Genomic DNA, 20,593 nt, shown 5'->3' on the forward strand with positions numbered 1-20,593 from the left:
TCAAGAGCATGACATGTTTCCACCATCAAGGGGCATTACTGGAACAGGAGCATGCTTCAAGAGCATGACATGTTTCCACCATCAAGGGGCATTACTGGAACAGGAGCATGCTTCAAGAGCATGACATGTTTCCACCATCAAGGGGCATTACAGTAGCCTTGTGGTTATAGTGTAGGCTGGGTGCGCCAAGCGCCAGGCTAGATTCTACAACGTGTGAAGCTAAAACCAGCATGAAAAACAACTCACTGACTCACTTACTGTTAATGGAAAAGAAGAACACATTTAATTTGCATCTTAAACAAGCCCATACAGTCTGTAGTGCAGACCCTAGTGTACACAAGCCCATACAGTCTGTAGTGCAGACCCTAGTGTACACAAGCCCATACAGTCTGTAGTGCAGATCCTAGTGTATACAAGCCCATACAGTCTGTAGTGCAGATCCCAGTATATACAAGCACATACAGTCTGTAGTGCAGATCCTAGTGTATACAAGCACATACAGTCTGTAATGCAGATCCTAGTGTATACAAGCCCATACAGTCTGTCGTGCAGATCCTAGTGTATACAAGCCCATACAGTCTGTAGTGCAGATCCTAGTGTATACAAGCCCATACAGTCTGTAGTGCAGATCCCAGTGTATACAAGCTCATACAGTCTGTAATGCAGATCCTAGTGTATACAAGCCCATACAGTATGTAGTGCAGATCCTAGTGTACACAAGCCCATACAGTCTGTAGTGCAGATCCTAGTGTATACAAGCCCGTACAGTCTGTAGTGCAGATCCTAGTGTATACAAGCCCATACAGTCTGTAGTGCAGATCCTAGTGTACGCAAGCCCATACAGACTGTAGTGCAGATCCTAGTGTATACAAGCCCATACAGTCTGTAGTGCAGATCCTAGTGTATACAAGCCCATACAGTCTGTAGTGCAGATCCTAGTGTACACAAGCCCATACAGTCTGTAGTGCAGATCCTAGTGTATACAAGCCCATACAGTCTGTAGTGCAGATCCTAGTGTATACAAGCCCATACAGTCTGTAGTGCAGATCCTAGTGTATACAAGCCCATACAGTCTGTAGTGCAGATCCTAGTGTACACAAGCCCTACAGTCTGTAGTGCAGACTTTTGCCATGTTGCAGTATGTGTGAAGTCCATAAACCAGATTTGACACATAGCTATTCATGACAACCCTCAAACACCCTCATATGGTCCAAGATATGTGGTGTGGTACATGCATATGAGGACATCTCTCGCTGCCTGTCTCTGGCTGTATTACATCTGGCTCACTAATGCATTACATGTGTAGTGCACACATTTTTCACATATTTTCGCCATGTTTGACCAGGTTTGACATTATAAAACCATTTACAGCATTTTTCAACAGCTTCTCTTTAATCAAATTACATGAAAGAGAGCTGAGTGTGAAAGTGGACTCTTCAGGCCCTGAGTCCATATAGTGTGGATCAGGATCCAATACATTATGCATCTGTGTTGTAGGTATTGATTCTTATTTTAGATACCGCTCAGCTGGTGGCTTATTTCAGTAGCAAACCTATTACACAATACTAGTCTCAAATTGGGTCAGGTCAGTTTGACCCACGCTGATGCAAAAACTGTTCTTTTCGCCCCATGTAGTTTTGGGGGCAATTGTTTTCCTGATTTTGTCTTTCTGTTGTTCCAATCTTGCCTGGCTATCTCACCATATCCTCCTATCACTCCCCCCTCCCAACACACACACATCAGCACCCTGCTGTCCCCCCTCACCCTTCATCAGAATCCTGTCTCCCTCACCCCTCCTTAGCATCCTCACTCACACCCTGTCTCCACCCACCCCTTGTCCCCTGCCAGCATCCTCCCTCACACCCTGTCTCCACCCACCCCTTGTCCCTGCCAGCATACTCCCTTGTCCCCCGCCAGCATCCTCCCTCACACCCTGTCTCCACCCACCCCTTGTCCCTGCCAGCATACTCCCTTGTCCCCCGCCAGCATCCTCCCTCACACCCTGTCTCCACCCACCCCTTGTCCCTGCCAGCATACTCCCTTGTCCCCCGCCAGCATCCTCCCTCACACCCTGTCTCCACCCACTCCTTGTCCCCCGCCAGCATTTCCCCCCCCTACCCAAGAGCATCCTCCCTCACCCCACCAGCTTCCTCCCTGGTCCCCCACTAGCATCCTCCCTGGTCCCCCAACAGCATCCTCCTTGACCCCCACCAGCATCCTCCCTCGTCCCCCACTAATTTCCACCCTCGTCCCCAACTAGCATCCTGCCTCGTCCCCCACTAGCATCCTCCCTCGTCCCCCAATAGCATCCTCCCTCATCCCCCACTAGCATCCTCCCTCCTCCCCCACTAGCATCCTCCCTCCTCCCCCACTAGCATCCTCCCTCGTCCCCCACTAGCATCCTCCCTCGTCCCCCAATAGCATCCTACCTCACCCCCCACTAGCATCCTCCCTCCTCCCCCACTAGCATCCTCCCTCGTCCCCCACTAGCATCCTCCCTCACCCACCCCCCACTAGCATCCTCCCTCCTCCCCCACTAGCATCCTCCCTCCTCCCCCACTAGCATCCTCCCTCCTCCCCCACTAGCATCCTCCCTCACCCACCCCCCACTAGCATCCTCCCTCGTCCCCCACTAGCATCCTCCCTCACCCCCACTAGCATCCTGCCTCGTCCCCCACTAGCATCCTCCCTCGTCCCCCAATAGCATCCTCCCTCATCCCCCACTAGCATCCTCCCTCCTCCCCCACTAGCATCCTCCCTCCTCCCCCACTAGCATCCTCCCTCGTCCCCCACTAGCATCCTCCCTCGTCCCCCAATAGCATCCTACCTCACCCCCCACTAGCATCCTCCCTCGTCCCCCACTAGCATCCTCCCTCGTCCCCCACTAGCATCCTCCCTCACCCACCCCCCACTAGCATCCTCCCTCGTCCCCCACTAGCATCCTCCCTCCTCCCCCACTAGCATCCTCCCTCACCCACCCCCCACTAGCATCCTCCCTCGTCCCCCACTAGCATCCTCCCTCACCCCCCACTAGCATCCTCCCTCACCCCCCACTAGCATCCTCCCTCACCCCCCACTAGCATCCTCCCTCGTCCCCCACTAGCATCCTCCCTCACCCCCCACTAGCATCCTCCCTCACCCCCCACTAGTATCCTCCCTCGTCCCCAACTAGCATCCTCCCTCCTCCCCCACTAGCATCCTGCCTCGTCCCCCACTAGCATCCTCCCTCGTCCCCCACTAGCATCCTCCCTCACCCCCCACTAGCATCCTCCCTCACCCCCCACTAGCATCCTCCCTCCTCCCCCACTAGCATCCTCCCTCCTCCCCCACTAGCATCCTCCCTCGTCCCCCACTAGCATCCTCCCTCACCCACCCCCCACTAGCATCCTCCCTCACCCCCCACTAGCATCCTCCCTCGTCCCCCACTAGCATCCTCCCTCGTCCCCCACTAGCATCCTCCCTCGTCCCCCAATAGCATCCTCCCTCGTCCCCCACTAGCACCCCCAAATAGCATCCTCCCTCGTCCCCCAATAGCATCTTCCCTCGTCCCCCAATAGCATCCTCCCTCACCCCCCAATAGCATCCTCCCTCACCCCCCAATAGCATCCTCCCTCGTCTCCCAATAGCATCTTCCCTCGTCCCCCAATAGCATCCTCCCTCACCCCCCAATAGCATCCTCCCTCACCCCCCAATAGCATCTTCCCTCGTCCCCCAATAGCATCCTCCCTCACCCCCCAATAGCATCTTCCCTCGTCCCCTAATAGCATCCTCCCTCACCCCCCAATAGCATCCTCTCTGACCCCCCAATAGCATCCTGCCTCACCCCCCAATATCATCCACCCTCACCCCCCAATAGCATCCTCCCTCACCCCCCAATAGCATCTTCCCTCGTCCCCCAATTGCATCCTCCCTCACCCCCCAATAGCATCCTCTCTGACCCCCCAATAGCATCCTGCCTCACCCCCCAATATCATCCACCCTCACCCCCCAATAGCATCTTCCCTCGTCCCCCAATAGCATCCTCCCTCACCCCCCAATAGCATCCTCTCTGACCCCCCAATAGCATCCTGCCTCACCCCCCAATATCATCCACCCTCACCCCCCAATATCATCCACCCTCACCCCCCAATAGCATCTTCCCTCGTCCCCCAATAGAATCCTCTCTCACCCCCCAATAGCATCCTCTCTGACCCCCCAATAGCATCCTGCCTCACCCCCCAATATCATCCACCCTCACCCCCCAATAGCATCCTCCCTCACCCCCCAATAGCATCCTCCCTCACCCCCCAATAGCACCCCCCAATAGCATCCTCCCTCACCCCCAATAGCATCTTCCCTTGTCCCCCAATAGCATCCTCCCTCACCCCCCAATAGCATCCTCCCTCACCCCCTCATCTCTTCCCATCAATTCATCCCATGTTCATAGTGCCCTTTCCATCACAATTGAAAAATTGAAAATATTTTAAATTCCAATTTAAAATTAATGTCATAGAACATTTCAGTGCATGTTCTTTGAACATTTTTATACCAAACAAAATATGGAATGCACAGATGTAATTTAATTACAGGTTAATAGCTTAGGATTGTACCTTCATATGTAAATATTTTGGTAAATTCAAACATATTTTTTTTTGAAAATATAGAAATTCTAATTACTGGAGCATGTTTATGAAGCAGAAGTTTCCTTGTTCCTATTATTTTGATGGAATACCGCATTCTCCGTTGTAATCAAGGCCACCCTTTTATTAAGACCATATGTGTATGAAACTTTTTCAAAATAGATGGGGCATTTAGCCTACAATACAGCACTGTTTCCAACACTGACATTAATACAAGGTATGAACTCATTCTGCACAGATGTTAATGAAAATCATATATGACTTCAAGAATGTTTATAGTGTATTTCATAAACTAAATATTCCCAAGTAAGCACTATGACAGACACAAATGTCGCAGCGTTCATGCCTAGTGTTTCTCAATACATTCCCGCAAAATAAAATCACTTTTGGGTTCTCTTTCATTCTATTATTGCAACCAATTAAACTCACATAGCTTATTTTAGTGGTATTTTGTTATCGTAAGTAAAGGCTAGATTGCAGTCATATTGCCATTCATGTTAAAAAGCAGAAAATGGTCGGTCCATCAGTTCTGGATGATGTTGGATTTATCTGTGCCTCCTTGATCAGTGACGGCAATCCATCATGGTTATGGTACTGTTACAGAGACAAATTGATCTTCTTTGATACTGTGGATTTGAACATGATGTCGTTGGTTTGAATGGTCTCTGATGAGATTACACACTAAACCGCTAAATTCTACATCACTGACGAGCGTAAACCCCCTCTCATGTGAGTGAGAGGGGGCTCAATACACTGAACATTTGTACAGTAATTACGGGTGGTACTGTGAACAACATAACATGAGTTTAATGCCTTGCCCTGTCTGTATCAAGAATGTATGTATAATGCCATGTATCAAAACTCTATATAATGCCCTGTCCTGTCTGTATCAAGACTATATAATGCCCTGTCCTGTCTTTATTAAGACTCTATAATGCCCTGTCCTGCCTGTATTAAGACTCTATAATGCCCTGTCCTGCCTGTATTAAGACTCTATAATGCCCTGTCCTGCCTGTATTAAGACTGTATAATGCCCTGTCCTGTCTGTATCAAGACTATCAGCTGTCCTGTCTGTATCAAGACTGTATAATGCCCTGTCCTGCCTGTATCAAGACTGTATAATGCCCTGTCCTGCCTATATTAAGACTGTATAATGCCCTGTCCTGTCTGTATCAAGACTGTATCATGCCCTGTCCTGTCTGTATTAAGACTCTATAATGCCCTGTCCTGTCTGTATCAAGACTGTATAATGCCCTGTCCTGTCTGTATCAAGACTGTTTTAAGTCCTGCCCTGTCTGTATCAAGACTGTATAATGCCCTGTTCTGTCTGTATCAAGACTGTATAATGCCCTGTCCTGTCTGTATTAAGACTGTATAATGCCCTGTCCTGTCTGTATCAAGACTGTATAATGCCCTGTCCTGTCTGTATTAAGACTGTATAATACCCTGTTCTGTCTGTATCAAGACTGTATAATGCCCTGTCCTGTCTGTATTAAGACTGTATAATGCCCTGTCCTGTCTGTATCAAGACTGTATAATGCCCTGTCCTGTCTGTATTAAGACTGTATAATACCCTGTTCTGTCTGTATCAAGACTGTATAATGCCCTGTCCTGTCTGTATCAAGACTGTATAATGCCCTGTCCTGTCTGTATTAAGACTGTATAATGCCCTGTCCTGTCTGTATTAAGACTGTATAATACCCTGTTCTGTCTGTATCAAGACTGTATAATGCCCTGTCCTGTATGTATCAAGACTGTATCATGCCCTGTCCTGTCTGTATCAAGACTGTATAATGCCCTGTCCTGTCTGTATCAAGACTGTATCATGCCCTGTTCTGTCTGTATCAAGACTGTATAATGCCCTGTCCTGTCTGTATCAAGATGTATAATGCCCTGTTCTGTCTGTATCAAGACTGTATAATGCCCTGTCCTGTATGTATCAAGACTGTATCATGCCCTGTCCTGTCTGTATCAAGATGTATAATGCCCTGTCCTGTCTGTATCAAGACTCTCTATCATGCCCTGTTCAGGCTACACCAAGAATTGCAGTGCCTTAGACCATTGGCCCATCCTTGGCTAACTGTTGTGTACAACTACCATGTCCTGTGTCCATGGCAACAGTCTCCTTGAAGAAAACCATAGGCCACCAAATAAAGTTAACGTTTTAATATCTAGTTTCCCGAACTTAATGAGAACAACTTCCAGCTAGTGGTCATGGAATTGATACAGTGTCAAGCCCTATGAGGCTTCAGTTGGCAGAAGGCAAGCCATAGCAGTGGCACAAGACAGGGTCTAACCAATCACACTCTTCGATTGTCGGGGACACAGGAAGTTGGCCACAGTACAAGTTTGTTTTCAAACAGAACAATTAAAGAAGGGTCCAAACCAACCCATTTTGATTTGGTGAATTAGATAATGTTGCTCTCATTTCCTGCAGTATGGTCTGGAAATACTCAAAGAAGAATGCTAAAAGGCTCAATTATTCCCTGTAACCAAACCTGGTACAAGGTGTCACAACCTGGGATTAACCTTTTGTTGGTGGCAATTACCGCTGCAACTTGAACAGGTTGTGATCACTGTCAACTGATTCCGTAGAAGTAGTTGGTGACAACACATCATCCTTACAAACAATTTCTGATTGGCCAGAAATAACTTCTATTTTAGTATGATGTCCTTGCCAAGGCCTGGCTGTGTGAGTTTTTAACTCCCGCCCAAACAAAGCTGGGGGAGGATATAGAAACGGGCTCCATCTGTCTGTCACATTTTGTTCCCGGAGTAGAACTCGGAAACCATAAGCGATAACTTTACGAAACTGGTACACACATTCACAACATGATGTAGATGTGCTGTTTGCTATTAAGGTTTCCCCTGCATTTTTAATATATTTCATAGAAATTTTAGAAATTTTGACTTAGTCTTTGAACTGAGTGGAAGCAGTGGGTTTCATTTATGGAGCTAAATACGAAAATTCTCAGACATATCTTTACGAAATTTGGTACACACATTCACCATATACCGGTAGTGTATAAGTGCCTTTGGCTATTTATAATACCCCTGAATTTTTCGTTTTTTTATATGAATTTTACAAGTTTGAGACTCATTGCCTGAAGTGAATGAAAGCAGTGGGTTTCATTTCTGTAAAGGCTGAAACAATACCTAACTTCTAAATGAGTGGGTTGTGCAGTGCTCAAGGATACAAAATATTCTTTGCCTTCACATACTGGAAGATGATTCTAACCTTTGTTTATCATAAGAGTCTTACTAAAGCAGATCCTTGTATAAAGATTTATGGAGATGTTATACAGCATCTCTTCATACCATGTAATCTTGAGATTGGACAATGTGTGCGGGGTATAGATGACTTCGTCTTCTTGTTGATCTGTTGAAGCATTCTGAATGGTCCAGGGGTTTGCTGTAGGTAGAGTGGGTCACTACCATTGGGGCCCAGTCATCAAGGCACTGGAAGTCACTGTGCAGAGTTCTTTAACAGATTTATACTGACTGCGATTCTCGATTTTGTAGAACTAGAGTCATGCACATGGTGTCATCAAAGAGGAAAAACATCCATAACACATTTATGGATTTATCTTGACCTATCTAGTAAGGGTGCACAGTATTACCAGTATATCTGTAAATTGAGGTTCGTCATTTCCTGGTTACATATCACAATATCATTTTTTAATATTCAGTATATCGGATGATTTCAAATAGCAATGATGTGTTTAATACTCCCACATCAAGCTGACAGCCATGATATAACTGAAATACTCCCACATCAAGCAGGTAGCCATGATATAACTGAAATACTCCCACGCCAAACTGACAGCCATGATGTAACTGAAATACTCCCCACACCAAACTGACAGCCATGATGTAACTGAAATACTCCCACATCAAGCTAACACGCCATGATATAACTGAAATACTCCCCACACCAAACTGACAGCCATGATATAACTGAAATACTCCCCACACCAAACTGACAGCCATGATGTAACTGAAATACTCCCCACACCAAACTGACAGCCATGATGTAACTGAAATACTCCCACGCCAAACTGACAGCCATGATATAACTGAAATACTCCCCACACCAAACTGACAGCCATGATGTAACTGAAATACTCCCACGCCAAACTGACAGCCATGATATAACTGAAATACTCCCACGCCAAACTGACAGCCATGATATAACTGAAATACTCCCCACACCAAACTGACAGCCATGATGTAACTGAAATACTCCCACATGAAGCCGACAGCCATGATATAACTGAAATACTCCCACATCAAGCTAACACGCCATGATATAACTGAAATACCCCCACATGAAGTAGACAGCTTTGATATAACAGAAATACTTCCACATCAAGCAGACAGCCATGACATCACTGAAATACTCCCACATCAAACTGACATGCCATGATATAACTGAAATACTCCCACATCAAACTGACAAGCCATGATATAACTGAAATACTCCCACATCAAGCAGACAGCTTTGATATAACTGAAACACTCCTACATGAAGCAGACAGCCATGATATAACTGTATTACGTCAGTAGTATATTGTAAGATAGTACTCCGGTGCCATATAGATGCTGTTTGGCATATTGTACAGTAGAAAACTTATAAACAAATACAGATGGATTGCAAATTACAACCTTATCAAATACACAGGGAAACAAAACCATATGCTCTCATGATTAATTTTTACCGTACTTGTCTATTTATTCTCAAGACATCGTTAAGATTCTGTTTATTCTTTTGGGCATTACCTTCCGCTTAAACTGGAATACGTCATTTCGTGTCAGCCCCAAATGATTTCCTCCAAATCCTGCATTATTATTGGTAAATAAAAACACATTCAAATTTGTCAAAGTTATATTTACTTTAGTTTGGCACCAAAATCTGAAAGTACAACACAAGGTCTTTGAATGATGGCAGCACAGCCAGTGGATCAATGCTCATGATGTCAATCACTGGATTGCCTGGTCCAGACTAGATTATTTACAGACCGCTGTCATATAGCTGGGATATTGTTGAGTGCAGTGTTGAACAACAAACAAACAAATGCAAGATTAACAAATCTCATCTTGTTTTCAGGAGAAAAACCATATCGATGTAACCAAGATGGGTGCGACCGAGCATTTGCCCAGTTGTCCAACCTGCAGCATCATCTACGAAACCATGACGACCAGGTGAAGAAAGCGACCAACAAGCAGTTCAAATGTGTCATCTGCCATCGCAGCTACACCAATGAGAGCAGCCTCAAGTCACACACACTCAAGGTGATTGGTCGGTCCTAAACAAGGAACAGCCATTGGGGTGTGGTACAGGGTCTTTTTAAAACTGCTTGTTTTTGCGACTTTTATCAAAACTGAAGAAGAAGGAGAGAGTGTTTTATCTTTTACTTTTAATTAAGATAGGCTGTCAATCTATAAATGGAAAACTGATACTTGTACGGAGATAACCCAACAGTGTTTGAGGTAGACTAACCGCAGGTTAGATACCTGTTGTTTTAGTTTGAAACCAAGTGCTTTAGACAAGAAGAAAGCTTAAAAAATGGTACTCTTGTGGAATGCATAATACTACATGGGTAAATAGTCCAAAACTTTCTCAGAACACCTGAAAAGGGGTCACAAGCAGTGAGAACAAATATTAATTCAAGATTAATTACTTATTGACTGATTTAAAAAATGGTTAAAAAAATATGTATTTTGTTTTTTCAAAGATGTGATCAAATAACCCTCCATAGATAGATAAATAGTAAATTTCACAGAAACCTGCTGCATATATTTTGTAAGTATGGTTTGTGTTTGGTTTGGTTTGTTGTTTAATGCCGCACTCAGCAATATTCCTGCTATATGACGGCTATCTGTAAATAATCAATTCGGACCAGACAATCCAGTGATTAATATCATGAGCATCGATCCATGCAATTTGGATCAATGACATGCATCAACCAAGTCAGCGAGCCTGACCACCCAATCCCGTTAGTCGCCTCTTATGACAAGCATAGTTGCGTTTTACAGCATGCATGGCTTGCTGAAAATCTCTCTAACCCGATGTAAGTATGGACACGTCCCTCCTGCAGATACAGACCCTGAAGCATGGACAGACATGATAAGGAAACAGGCGTAATGAGAGTTGCCATGAGACGTATCAGATGTTATAGATTCTTGGTTTCTGTGTTACAGCAGCATCTGCAATTATGTTCTGGGTTTCAAAATGTTTACATGGGATAACTTTCTTCTAAATTCTTGTGATTCCACCCCTTAATAGTTGTTTCCAATCCTAAAGTTGTAACAACCAACGAATCACCTCAAGAGGACTTGAAAACTCCATGGAAACATACAAATAGGTGGTTGGTGCATGGGTTGGTGGGGACCTATTCTAACCCAGAATCCACACAGTGTGATAAGCATGGGTTGGTGGGGACCTATTCTAACCCGGAATCCACACAGTGAGATAAGCATGGGTTGGTGGGGACCTATTCTAACCCTGAATCCACACAGTGTGATAAGCATGGGTTGGTGGGGACCTATTCTAACCCTGAATCCACACAGTGTGATAAGCATGGGTTGGTGGGGACCTATTCTAACCCGGAATCCACACAGTGTGATAAGCATGGGTTGGTGGGGACCTATTCTAACCCGGAATCCACACAGTGTGATAAGCATGGGTTGGTGGGGACCTATTCTAACCCGGAATCCACACAGTGTGATAAGCATGGGTTGGTGGGGACCTATTCTAACCCGGAATCCACACAGTGTGATAAGCATGGGTTGGTGGGGACCTATTCTAACCCGGAATCCACACAGTGTGATAAGCATGGGTTGGTGGGGACCTATTCTAACCCGGAATCCACACAGTGAGATAAGCATGGGTTGGTGGGGATCGATGGGTAACAAACTAACCAACCAACAAACGAACGAATGAACGAATGAACTAACAGTTTCCAGGATTCACATCAAAATCTGTTGTTGTGTTTGGACAAAAAGAGAGGTATTTCTGCCACATTTCCGTCTAGTCAATGCCATGTCAGGCATGGGAAGCACACTGAAAGCACTGTTTTCATGGCAACTTGCCACAGGTTCAACATATTGTAATGGTGTATTCAAAGTAATTAGTGCCTTCGCCCAGTAGAAGCTTCCCTCAGAGAATGTTTGTTAAAATAACAAATTAAATAGTTTTTAGTTCAGGCACATTTAGGGTACAATATGTTATGTTATTAAATGCAAGAATACAGATATCAAGGCTATGGCAAAATATGGATGGAGGGATGGCTTAGAATGGATGAACCGATGGGTCAGTATATTCTATGAGCTCCAGAAGAATGGATGGAGAGGAGAGGGATGGGTATATTCTATGAGCTCCAGAAGAATGGATGGAGAGGGGGTGGGTGCGTATATTCTATGAGCCCCAGAAGAATGGATGGTGAGGGGGTGGATGGGTATATTCTATGAGCCCCAGAAGAATGGATGGTGAGGGGGGGTATGGGTATATTCTATGAGCCCCAGAAGAATGGATGGAGAGGGGGTGGATGGGTATATTCTATGAGCCCCAGAAGAATGGATGGAGAAGAGGTGTATGGGTATATTCTATGAGCCCCAGAAGAATGGATGGAGAAGAGGTGTATGGGTATATTCTATGAGCCCCAGAAGAATGGATGGAGAAGAGGTGTATGGGTATATTCTATGAGCCCCAGAAGAATGGATGGAGAGGGGGTGGATGGGTATATTCTATGAGCCCCAGAAGAATGGATGGAGAAGAGGTGTATGGGTATATTCTATGAGCCCCAGAAGAATGGATGGAGAAGAGGTGTATGGGTATATTCTATGAGCCCCAGAAGAATGGATGGAGAGGGGATGTATGGGTATATTCTATGAGCCCCAGAAGAATGGATGGAGAGGGGGTGGATGGGTATATTCTATGAGCCCCAGAAGAATGGATGGAGAGTGTGTGTATGGGTATATTCTATGAGCCCCAGAAGAATGGATGGAGAGGGGATGTATGGGTATATTCTATGAGCCCCAGAAGAATGGATGGAGAGGGGGTGTATGGGTATATTCTATGAGCCCCAGAAGAATGGATGGTGAGGGGGTGGGTGGGTATATTCTATGAGCCCCAGAAGAATGGATGGAGAGGGGATGTATGGGTATATTCTATGAGCCCCAGAAGAATGGATGGAGAGGGGATGGATGGGTATATTCTATGAGCCCCAGAAGAATGGATGGAGAGGGGGTCTATGGGTATATCCTACCATTCTGACCAGAGCCGTGGCAAAAAGAATTTAGGTACACTATAAGATGATCTGGTCATGCATACACTGAATCTGACTGAAGCTTATCTTTATTCAAAAATATAAAAGTTTTTTAGGAAGGAATACATGCTTAGTCAGAAAGAAATGCAAACATTGTAGTGTAGCCATGGAGTTCTGGATAATTTTTATCATTAAACATTGTATCTAACCACGGATCCGAGTTCCCCGTCCCAGCCGTGTCCCCTGTCCCAGCCAAGTTCCCCGTCCCAGCCAAGTTCCCCGTCCTAGCCAAGTTCCCCGTCCCAGCCGAGTTCCCCGTCCCAGCCGAGTTCCCCGTCCCAGCCAAGTTCCCCGTCCCAGCCAAGTTCCCCGTCCCAGCCGAGTTCCCCGTCCCAGCCGAGTTCCCCGTCCCAACCGAGTTCCCCATCCCAGCCGAGTTCCCTGTCCAGCTGAGTTCCCTGTCCCAGCCGAGTTCCCTGTCCCAGCCCTTGATGCTGAAGACCTGGATCTTCACAGGTAGCTCGAGGTTGGCCAATGGAAGAAGGAAACATGGGACATGTACATGGTCTAGCCCTCTAGCTGTAGCCTGTACAGCCATGATTGACGCACCGATAATGTACATGGTCTAGCCCTCTAGCTGTAGCCTGTACAGCCATGATTGACGCACCGATAATGTACTTGTCAGAGGGACACATGGAAGAAAAGATTTTCAAGAAAATAAATTTGATATATTGATTTGTCATTATATTTATGGCTAGTTATGCTAATGTTACATCATCAGTGGCCATTTTCCACTTATGAAGACAAATAGCCCTGCGAGCAGCTGCCATCTGCCAGCTGACTGTTTTTGAGTAGATGCACTTGGAATACTATTTGTACCGTTATTTTACACAAGCTTAAGATTTTTACATTACATGGGTTTCTAATTGGTAGTTAGTTACCCCAAATGGACACTGTGAAATTGACATGGGAAAAAAAAAAAATAATTGAATGATTATTCTTGTTTGTTTAAAGATTGAGGAGAGAGGCATTATTTTTTTAAATATTTTTCAACAAGCTATTCAAGGTGTCCTGTGTGTTATCGGGTCCAGTCATCTGAGGCATTGCAGTTCAATGTGCAGAGTTATGTCCCTTGGATACAACAGAAACCTTTGATTGGGTTCGACTCCCTGTTTGCCCTAATTATGCTTCCCGTGCTTTTGGGTTTCACCAAAGTGGTAAACATCTGCCTCACTTTGGGCTTTCCTCCCACATAAAGGTGACATGCCCTGATATGACTGGTTAAAATTTGTCTTCAGCAACCCATGTTCTGTATCCCCTTTTGAAGATCCGGGTTAAAGCTGGTCTTCAGCAACCCATGCTTGCTATGAGAGCCAACTATGCTTATCGTAAAAGGCAACTAACAGGATGCATGTCATCATATCCCATTTGTGTAGGTCGATGCTCATGATGTCAATTGCTGGATTATCTGGTCCAGACTCGATTATTTACAGACCGCCGTCATCCAGCTGGAATAGTGCTGAGTGCGGCATTAAACAACAAACATGTAAAGATACACAAGATAAGTTCACATATGGGAAATTGGTTACATCATGATCAACCAGTTTTATGTGATTATTACCCACAGACTATTAGTGGAGAAAGCAGGGGGCTGGTAAGGCTTTTGTCGTGGAAGTATGGCTACTGATTTAAAGAAAACTCTTTACCCGGCCAAACAAACTGTCATTCTGATGAAGAATAATCAATACATATTCCTTGCATTAGGAGTAAGATAACATGGCACGACTCATTACATGATATAAAATGTTAATTACTTGGTCAGTGTTTTTGCCAGAGGATGGAAGAAGCAAGAAGGATATCACGTTGCTTTCATTGTAGTTTTAGCTCACCTTACCACAAGGCCCATGTGAGGTTTTGTCTTGTTGGGGTCATGAGGCAATCATTTCATGTGCTGCTTGAGTTACAGTAAAAACACAACTCAGGGTTTCACATTTTCAATCAAAACTGCAGAGTATTTAAATTAACTTATGAACCGCCTAAATGCAAAAAAATCAAGAAAGAATGAGAATACATTACCATATCTTACAGTGAAACAATACAGTAGTCAGGGTGTGACACAAATTTGATGACAGTGGGTGAGAAAATGTGCAGCATGCAGACAACTGAGGTCATGCCATGTAAGATTGAACACCCTCACAACACCTGTCCCAATGGTTCAGTTAGTTACATACTAAACATAATACCTGTGGTTGCAGGTCCAATTCATGGAATTTAACCAGTCAAAAATCAACATTAGATGCATAGTAAATACAATAAATACAACTGTTTATACAATTCATATGTAAAACCTCTCAACAGGTCTTACAGTTCAAATGTAAAACCTCCTAGCAAGTCTCACCTATGAGATAGCAAGATAACTACAATACTATAGGCAAAAGTGGCAGTAGGTTTATAATCCCACATAAAAGGCTGACTTTGTTGCTGGGGTTTTATACCTTAAGTCCTGCATGAAGGCAAAAGTGGACTTTTTTGTAGAGCAGATGGGCAAAGGTGACTATGCTTGTCATAAGAGGCGACTAACGGGATCGGGTGGTCAGACTCTCTGACTTGGTTGATGCATCGTATTCCCATTGCTTGGATACAAACAGCAGATATGCAACCAGAGGCGAGGGTGTTAGTGTTATATCACCAGGTCATGTGGGGGCACAGGTGGCACTGTCATCTAAGGCGCTGCAATTCACTTTGCAGGATTGCCTCCCTTGGTCACACCAAGAACCTCTGATTGTGGTTTTGAATCCTGGTTCGCCCATATTATGTCTCTAGGTTTGTCAGCACCATGCCCTGCTCGTGGGTTTCAAATAAGTGGTAGGCATCAAAGACCAGCATTACTTCAGGCTTTCCTCCCACATTACGCCAACATGCCGTGATGTAACTAGAATATTGTTCACTCACTCACTCACTCACTCACTCACTCACTCACTCACTCACTCCACTCACCCACTCACTCACTCACTCACCCCACTCACTCACTCACACACCTACTCACTCACTCACTCACTCACTCACTCACTCACTCACTCACTTCACATGCAAGAAGGTGAGCTCCAGGCCCTTATGTCATGGACAATTCTGTGTCATTGTGTAAGAAATGTAGATTTCACTGCACTTAACTAAGATACAAAGACGACAAGGAGTAACCTACTGAAAGACTTTCAAGCAGTCTTTTTCACAGCAATAATAATCTTGTTTGAGTGGTCAGATTTTGAAAAATAAATGAGTGGGATATTTTTTTGCAATATACAAAATCTTTAATACCTTAATGATGTCATCTATTTTGCAAGTGCATTTTGTGCGTACTTTAAAGAGATTTCGTTTCTATTCAACACCATTGGAACTACATTTTCCATGAGTAATTTGTGGTAATTATAGATAATGTATCATTAAGTTTCAACAATTCAATTGGGAAAAAAGCATCTAGTAACATTATGTTCAATCAGATTGAAACAATTTTTAAAATATGGATAATTATTTTCTTAACTCAAATCTTTTTGACAATTTTGTACAATGCCGATGAGAATATCATGAAAAAAACACCAAAAACCTTTGTGATACCATGTATAGTAACGGAACATTCGCCTTATGGATATTGCATAGGTTGATGTATTTTTTATTTTTGCTCTTTAAATACTTCCATTAAAACCAAAGAGTCATCTGTATGAAACAAAATATGATTTAAGATTTGAAAGCTGAGACCATTTCCAGGTATTAGTTCACTGTTTCTCCGACACCAAAGAGATGAAAAGTGGAAAAATAAAATCTCTTGAAATATATTTTCACCTGCAACAAGTACAAACTTGTGCACCATAAAACAATTTGCTTATAACAAGCAAAAAAAGCTTAGCTAGCACTGCACACTAAAATAGTTTGTTTTTTCTTCGACCTACTGTTCATGATGTCTGTAAGCAAAGAAATACATTATAAGAAAGAAATAACATAAATGTTGCCTAGGAAACAATACTTTACTTCATCCTAAGTCAGAGTACACACTTATGTGCTGCAATTTGCTTTGCAGAGTTGCATCCCTTACTTGTGCCAGGATCTGCTTGGCACTGGTTCAAATCCCCGATTCAGATTGAGATTATTGGGATTGACAGCAACTACCCATGTTAATGTGCTTAACCAACTGATAATAATCAGTTGTCAGCATCAGTCACATCTTCACACATTAAGTTTACATGCCATGATACAACTGAACTCATGTTAAATGTGGTGTTAAAACAACACATTCACTGCCATACCTTGCCATGCCTGTAACAGTGACGAATATTGAAAATAGAAAAAAATAAAAATAAACTCAGACAAAAAGCCTATATGGATTGGAAGTTAAACAAAAGGCATTAAGCTACAGGCAGTTTTAGGTTAATCACTCTGTTGGATGCTGGAACATCCATTTGTCTTTAAAAAAGAAGAAGAAAATATAACCTTACCATTTCATGTTTAACTCGCTCAGTATAGAGCACCACCATGAAGATTCGGGTTAGAATAGGTCTTCAGCAACCCATGCTTGCCGTAAGAGGCGACTATGCTTTTCGTAAGAGGCAACAAACAGAATCAGGTGATCAGGCTCGCTGACTTGGTTGATGCATGTTATCGTGTCCCAATTGGGTGGATTGATGCTCATAATATGAATCACTGGATTGTTGGTCCAAACTCTATTATTTACAGACCGCCGTCATATAGCTTGAATTTTGCTGAGTACATCGATAAAATATAAACAAACATGTTTAGTAATAAAGGTGTGTGTACTGAAAGGAAGAACAAAGCTACAATGACATTAAATATTAGGGCTTTGTGCCATTTGTGCCGTTTGTGCCGTAAATGTTGTTTCAGTTTGATCGAGATCACTCGTAACCATGTCTTCCTCATTGTTAGCTCATCATAAGTCAACTATGGGCATCGTGGGTAAAAGACATTTAGGCTAGAATGATTCACACCCATTTTGAATTGGGTTCTTTGTGTGGGTTGGAGTTTTCTTTTCAAGTTGGCAAAAAAAAACCAAGGAAATGTGTCTAAGAAGTTTAGGGACTGACCTTTTGATTGGGGAAGGGGAAGGGGCCGGAGATTTTCTGTCGATATTACAGATATTTTTTCGGCTACAACTACAAAAACAGATATTTTTAATTAAAACTATTAGCCTGTATTTTTTAAGAAAAGCACCTTACAACAACATAATTTTTGTGGGCAGACAATTGGTTGGTTTTTTTTATAAAATCTGACCAATAGGGAAGACTGACTGCTGGAAGATGCTTGCCCGACCAATAGGGAAGACTAACCCTGGTCTGCTGGACAATGCTTGACCGACCAATAGGGAAGACTGACCCTTGTCTGTGACCGAGCCCTTTGTCATTGTACCTGATCACCACCATCAACCACAGGTTGTCCTGATCCAGGATATATCATTACAAGCCACTGCGATATTGATGTAAAACACTTTTCTCTCCTGTAAGGCGAGTATCCATTGCATTCATGAGTTGTTAATTCCTGTGTTTCAGATGCATATACACATTAAGCCTATAGAGAGTCCGGACGACCTTAATTCACACATCAAACAACGAAAGAAGAAATCAAAATCGGAACATTTATACAACGCTCCAACAATGGTGCCTACCCACGACCAAAACCATGATCGAAACCTGGGATCCTTCCCACTTGCCCTCGGCCTTCAGGAGAGGTCCCGCTTGGACGGCCCACCACATTCGCCTCTCCTTGGTCTCGGGGGCCTGGGACATTCCGAGGCACTACGGCATGATCGCATGGTCCAGAGTCCCGGATCCGATGGACCCCGGAGCCTAGAGAAACACAGTCCTGGAAGTGAAAAGCTCATGTCGGGGTCTGGATCCGTGAGTTTCATCGAACTGGACGATACCGGGGAGGTGGTGAGCGCTTCCGTCAACAGGCCGCCAGGACAGGGCTTGAACCTGAATCACAACTTAGGGTTGGACCGAGGCGGGTCCCTCTCTCAAATCATGGACAGAACTAGTGCTCATTTATTAAACCGCAGTGGTTCCCATCTGGGGCTAGACCGCCGAAACTTGCAACCGCTGAGCTTGGACCGCAGCCGTGGGCTGAATCTGGTCAGTCAAGGCATGAGGATCCAGGAGTCCTCTGTGTCATCAAGTTCATACCAAAGTTCTGTTTGTACAACATCCCCCAAATCAGAAGTGACATATTCATCGCCGTTAACGCCATCTGCATCGCATTCACCTATCTCCCATCATTCTGACCGCCTTTTCTCCCAGTCTGTTCATGATCTTAATCGATCGCTGTCCAGCCCATACCCTCACATGACCTTGCCAACCGACCGCAACCCGTATCCAGCTCATGTCAACAACATCTCCCTACCCATGGATCCAATGAGCCTGCCGGTGTCGACACATACAGGTCGGCCCTACCACAGTCAAATGCAGCTGTCGCCACGCATGCCACCCATGTTGTCTCTGCCGACATCAAGTCACATGACCTTGCCAACCACCCCACAGAGGATCCATGATTCCATGTCATTCTCTCCGCTGGGCAACTGACTATAGGCCAAGGTCAAGGTCAGTATGAGTTGACTTCGAGCATGTGTGAATGAGGGAAACTGCAGTAGACAAGAAATAGTTGTCGTTATGGCGATGTAGAGGTTTTCCTCGTATAATGTCTTCCGTTCTGTGTAAAGTATTTACCTATTTCAAAATTAATATACAGGATATCCAGCATGACCAGGGTGCCGTTGTACAAATCAACCTTAGTGCTCTGACTGTCGTAAGTCTATGTTAATGTATCGGAGTTACGATCACCATAGTGCTACAACTGTTTTAAATCTATGTTAATGTATCGGAGTTATGATCACCATAGTGCTACAACTGTTGTAAATCTATGTTAACGTATCGGAGTTACGATCACCATAGTGCTACAACTGTTGTAAATCTATGTTAACGTATCGGAGTTACGATCACCATAGTGCTACAACTGTTGTAAATCTATGTTAACGTATCGGAGTTACGATCACCATAGTGCTACAACTGTTGTAAATCTATGTTAACGTTTCGGAGTTACGATCACCATAGTGCTACAACTGTTGTAAATCTATGTTAACGTATCGGAGTTACGATCACCATAGTGCTACAACTGTTGTAAATCTATGTTAATGTATCGGAGTTACGATCACCTTAATGCTAAGATCGCTTTGTACAATGGCACTTTGCTGTCTAAAAAAAAATCTCAGGCAACATTAATTTTGGGAAAAGTATTTTCTTGAAGGAATAACTATTTGTTTTAGATCCCTCAACAGACCATCAGATATGTGCATGAAAATGTTTACATATATTTTACTGAAGTTTTAACTTTAAAGCAAGTCCAAGACCCAAGATGTATTATTTACCTCGTAGTACTAACTGCCGACATCTTGAAAGAAATTCAGCATGGATCAAAGAAACGTTCATGTTAAAGAAATATATGTTCACTGAAAACCTCTAAATGCAGCCTTTTTGACACATTTCAGTCCTACCCATAGCCCTAAACATTAAAAAAAAAAAAATTAATTGTTGAAATGAATCAAGTCTAATACTCGTACACGGGAACACATCTGATAATTTTCATAACAATTTTCTTAAAGTTTTACTCATTCCTTAAATTATGCAGGTCTGGCAGGCCTAAAAGGGTCCC

The 20,593-nt window shown here is 44.0% G+C and overlaps 1 protein-coding gene across 3 annotated transcripts in view; it reads left to right on the forward strand.

Annotated features, from left to right (window-relative positions):
- LOC139470695 (uncharacterized) overlaps positions 1-20,593 on the forward strand; it is a 176,886-nt gene that overhangs the window by 141,587 nt on the left and 14,706 nt on the right. For all 3 annotated transcript variants that reach the window (XM_071252935.1, XM_071252937.1, XM_071252934.1), the window contains 2 exons: positions 9,727-9,911; positions 18,439-19,485. In XM_071252935.1, the coding sequence (XP_071109036.1) occupies positions 9,727-9,911; positions 18,439-19,467 (1,214 nt within the window). In that variant the 3' untranslated portion in view covers positions 19,468-19,485. The remainder of the gene's footprint in view (positions 1-9,726; positions 9,912-18,438; positions 19,486-20,593) is intronic.

The sequence above is a fragment of the Haliotis cracherodii genome, unplaced genomic scaffold (genome assembly GCF_022045235.1).
Source record: "Haliotis cracherodii isolate W230 unplaced genomic scaffold, xgHalCrac1.p SCAF_21, whole genome shotgun sequence".
Classification (NCBI taxonomy): domain Eukaryota; kingdom Metazoa; phylum Mollusca; class Gastropoda; order Lepetellida; family Haliotidae; genus Haliotis; species Haliotis cracherodii.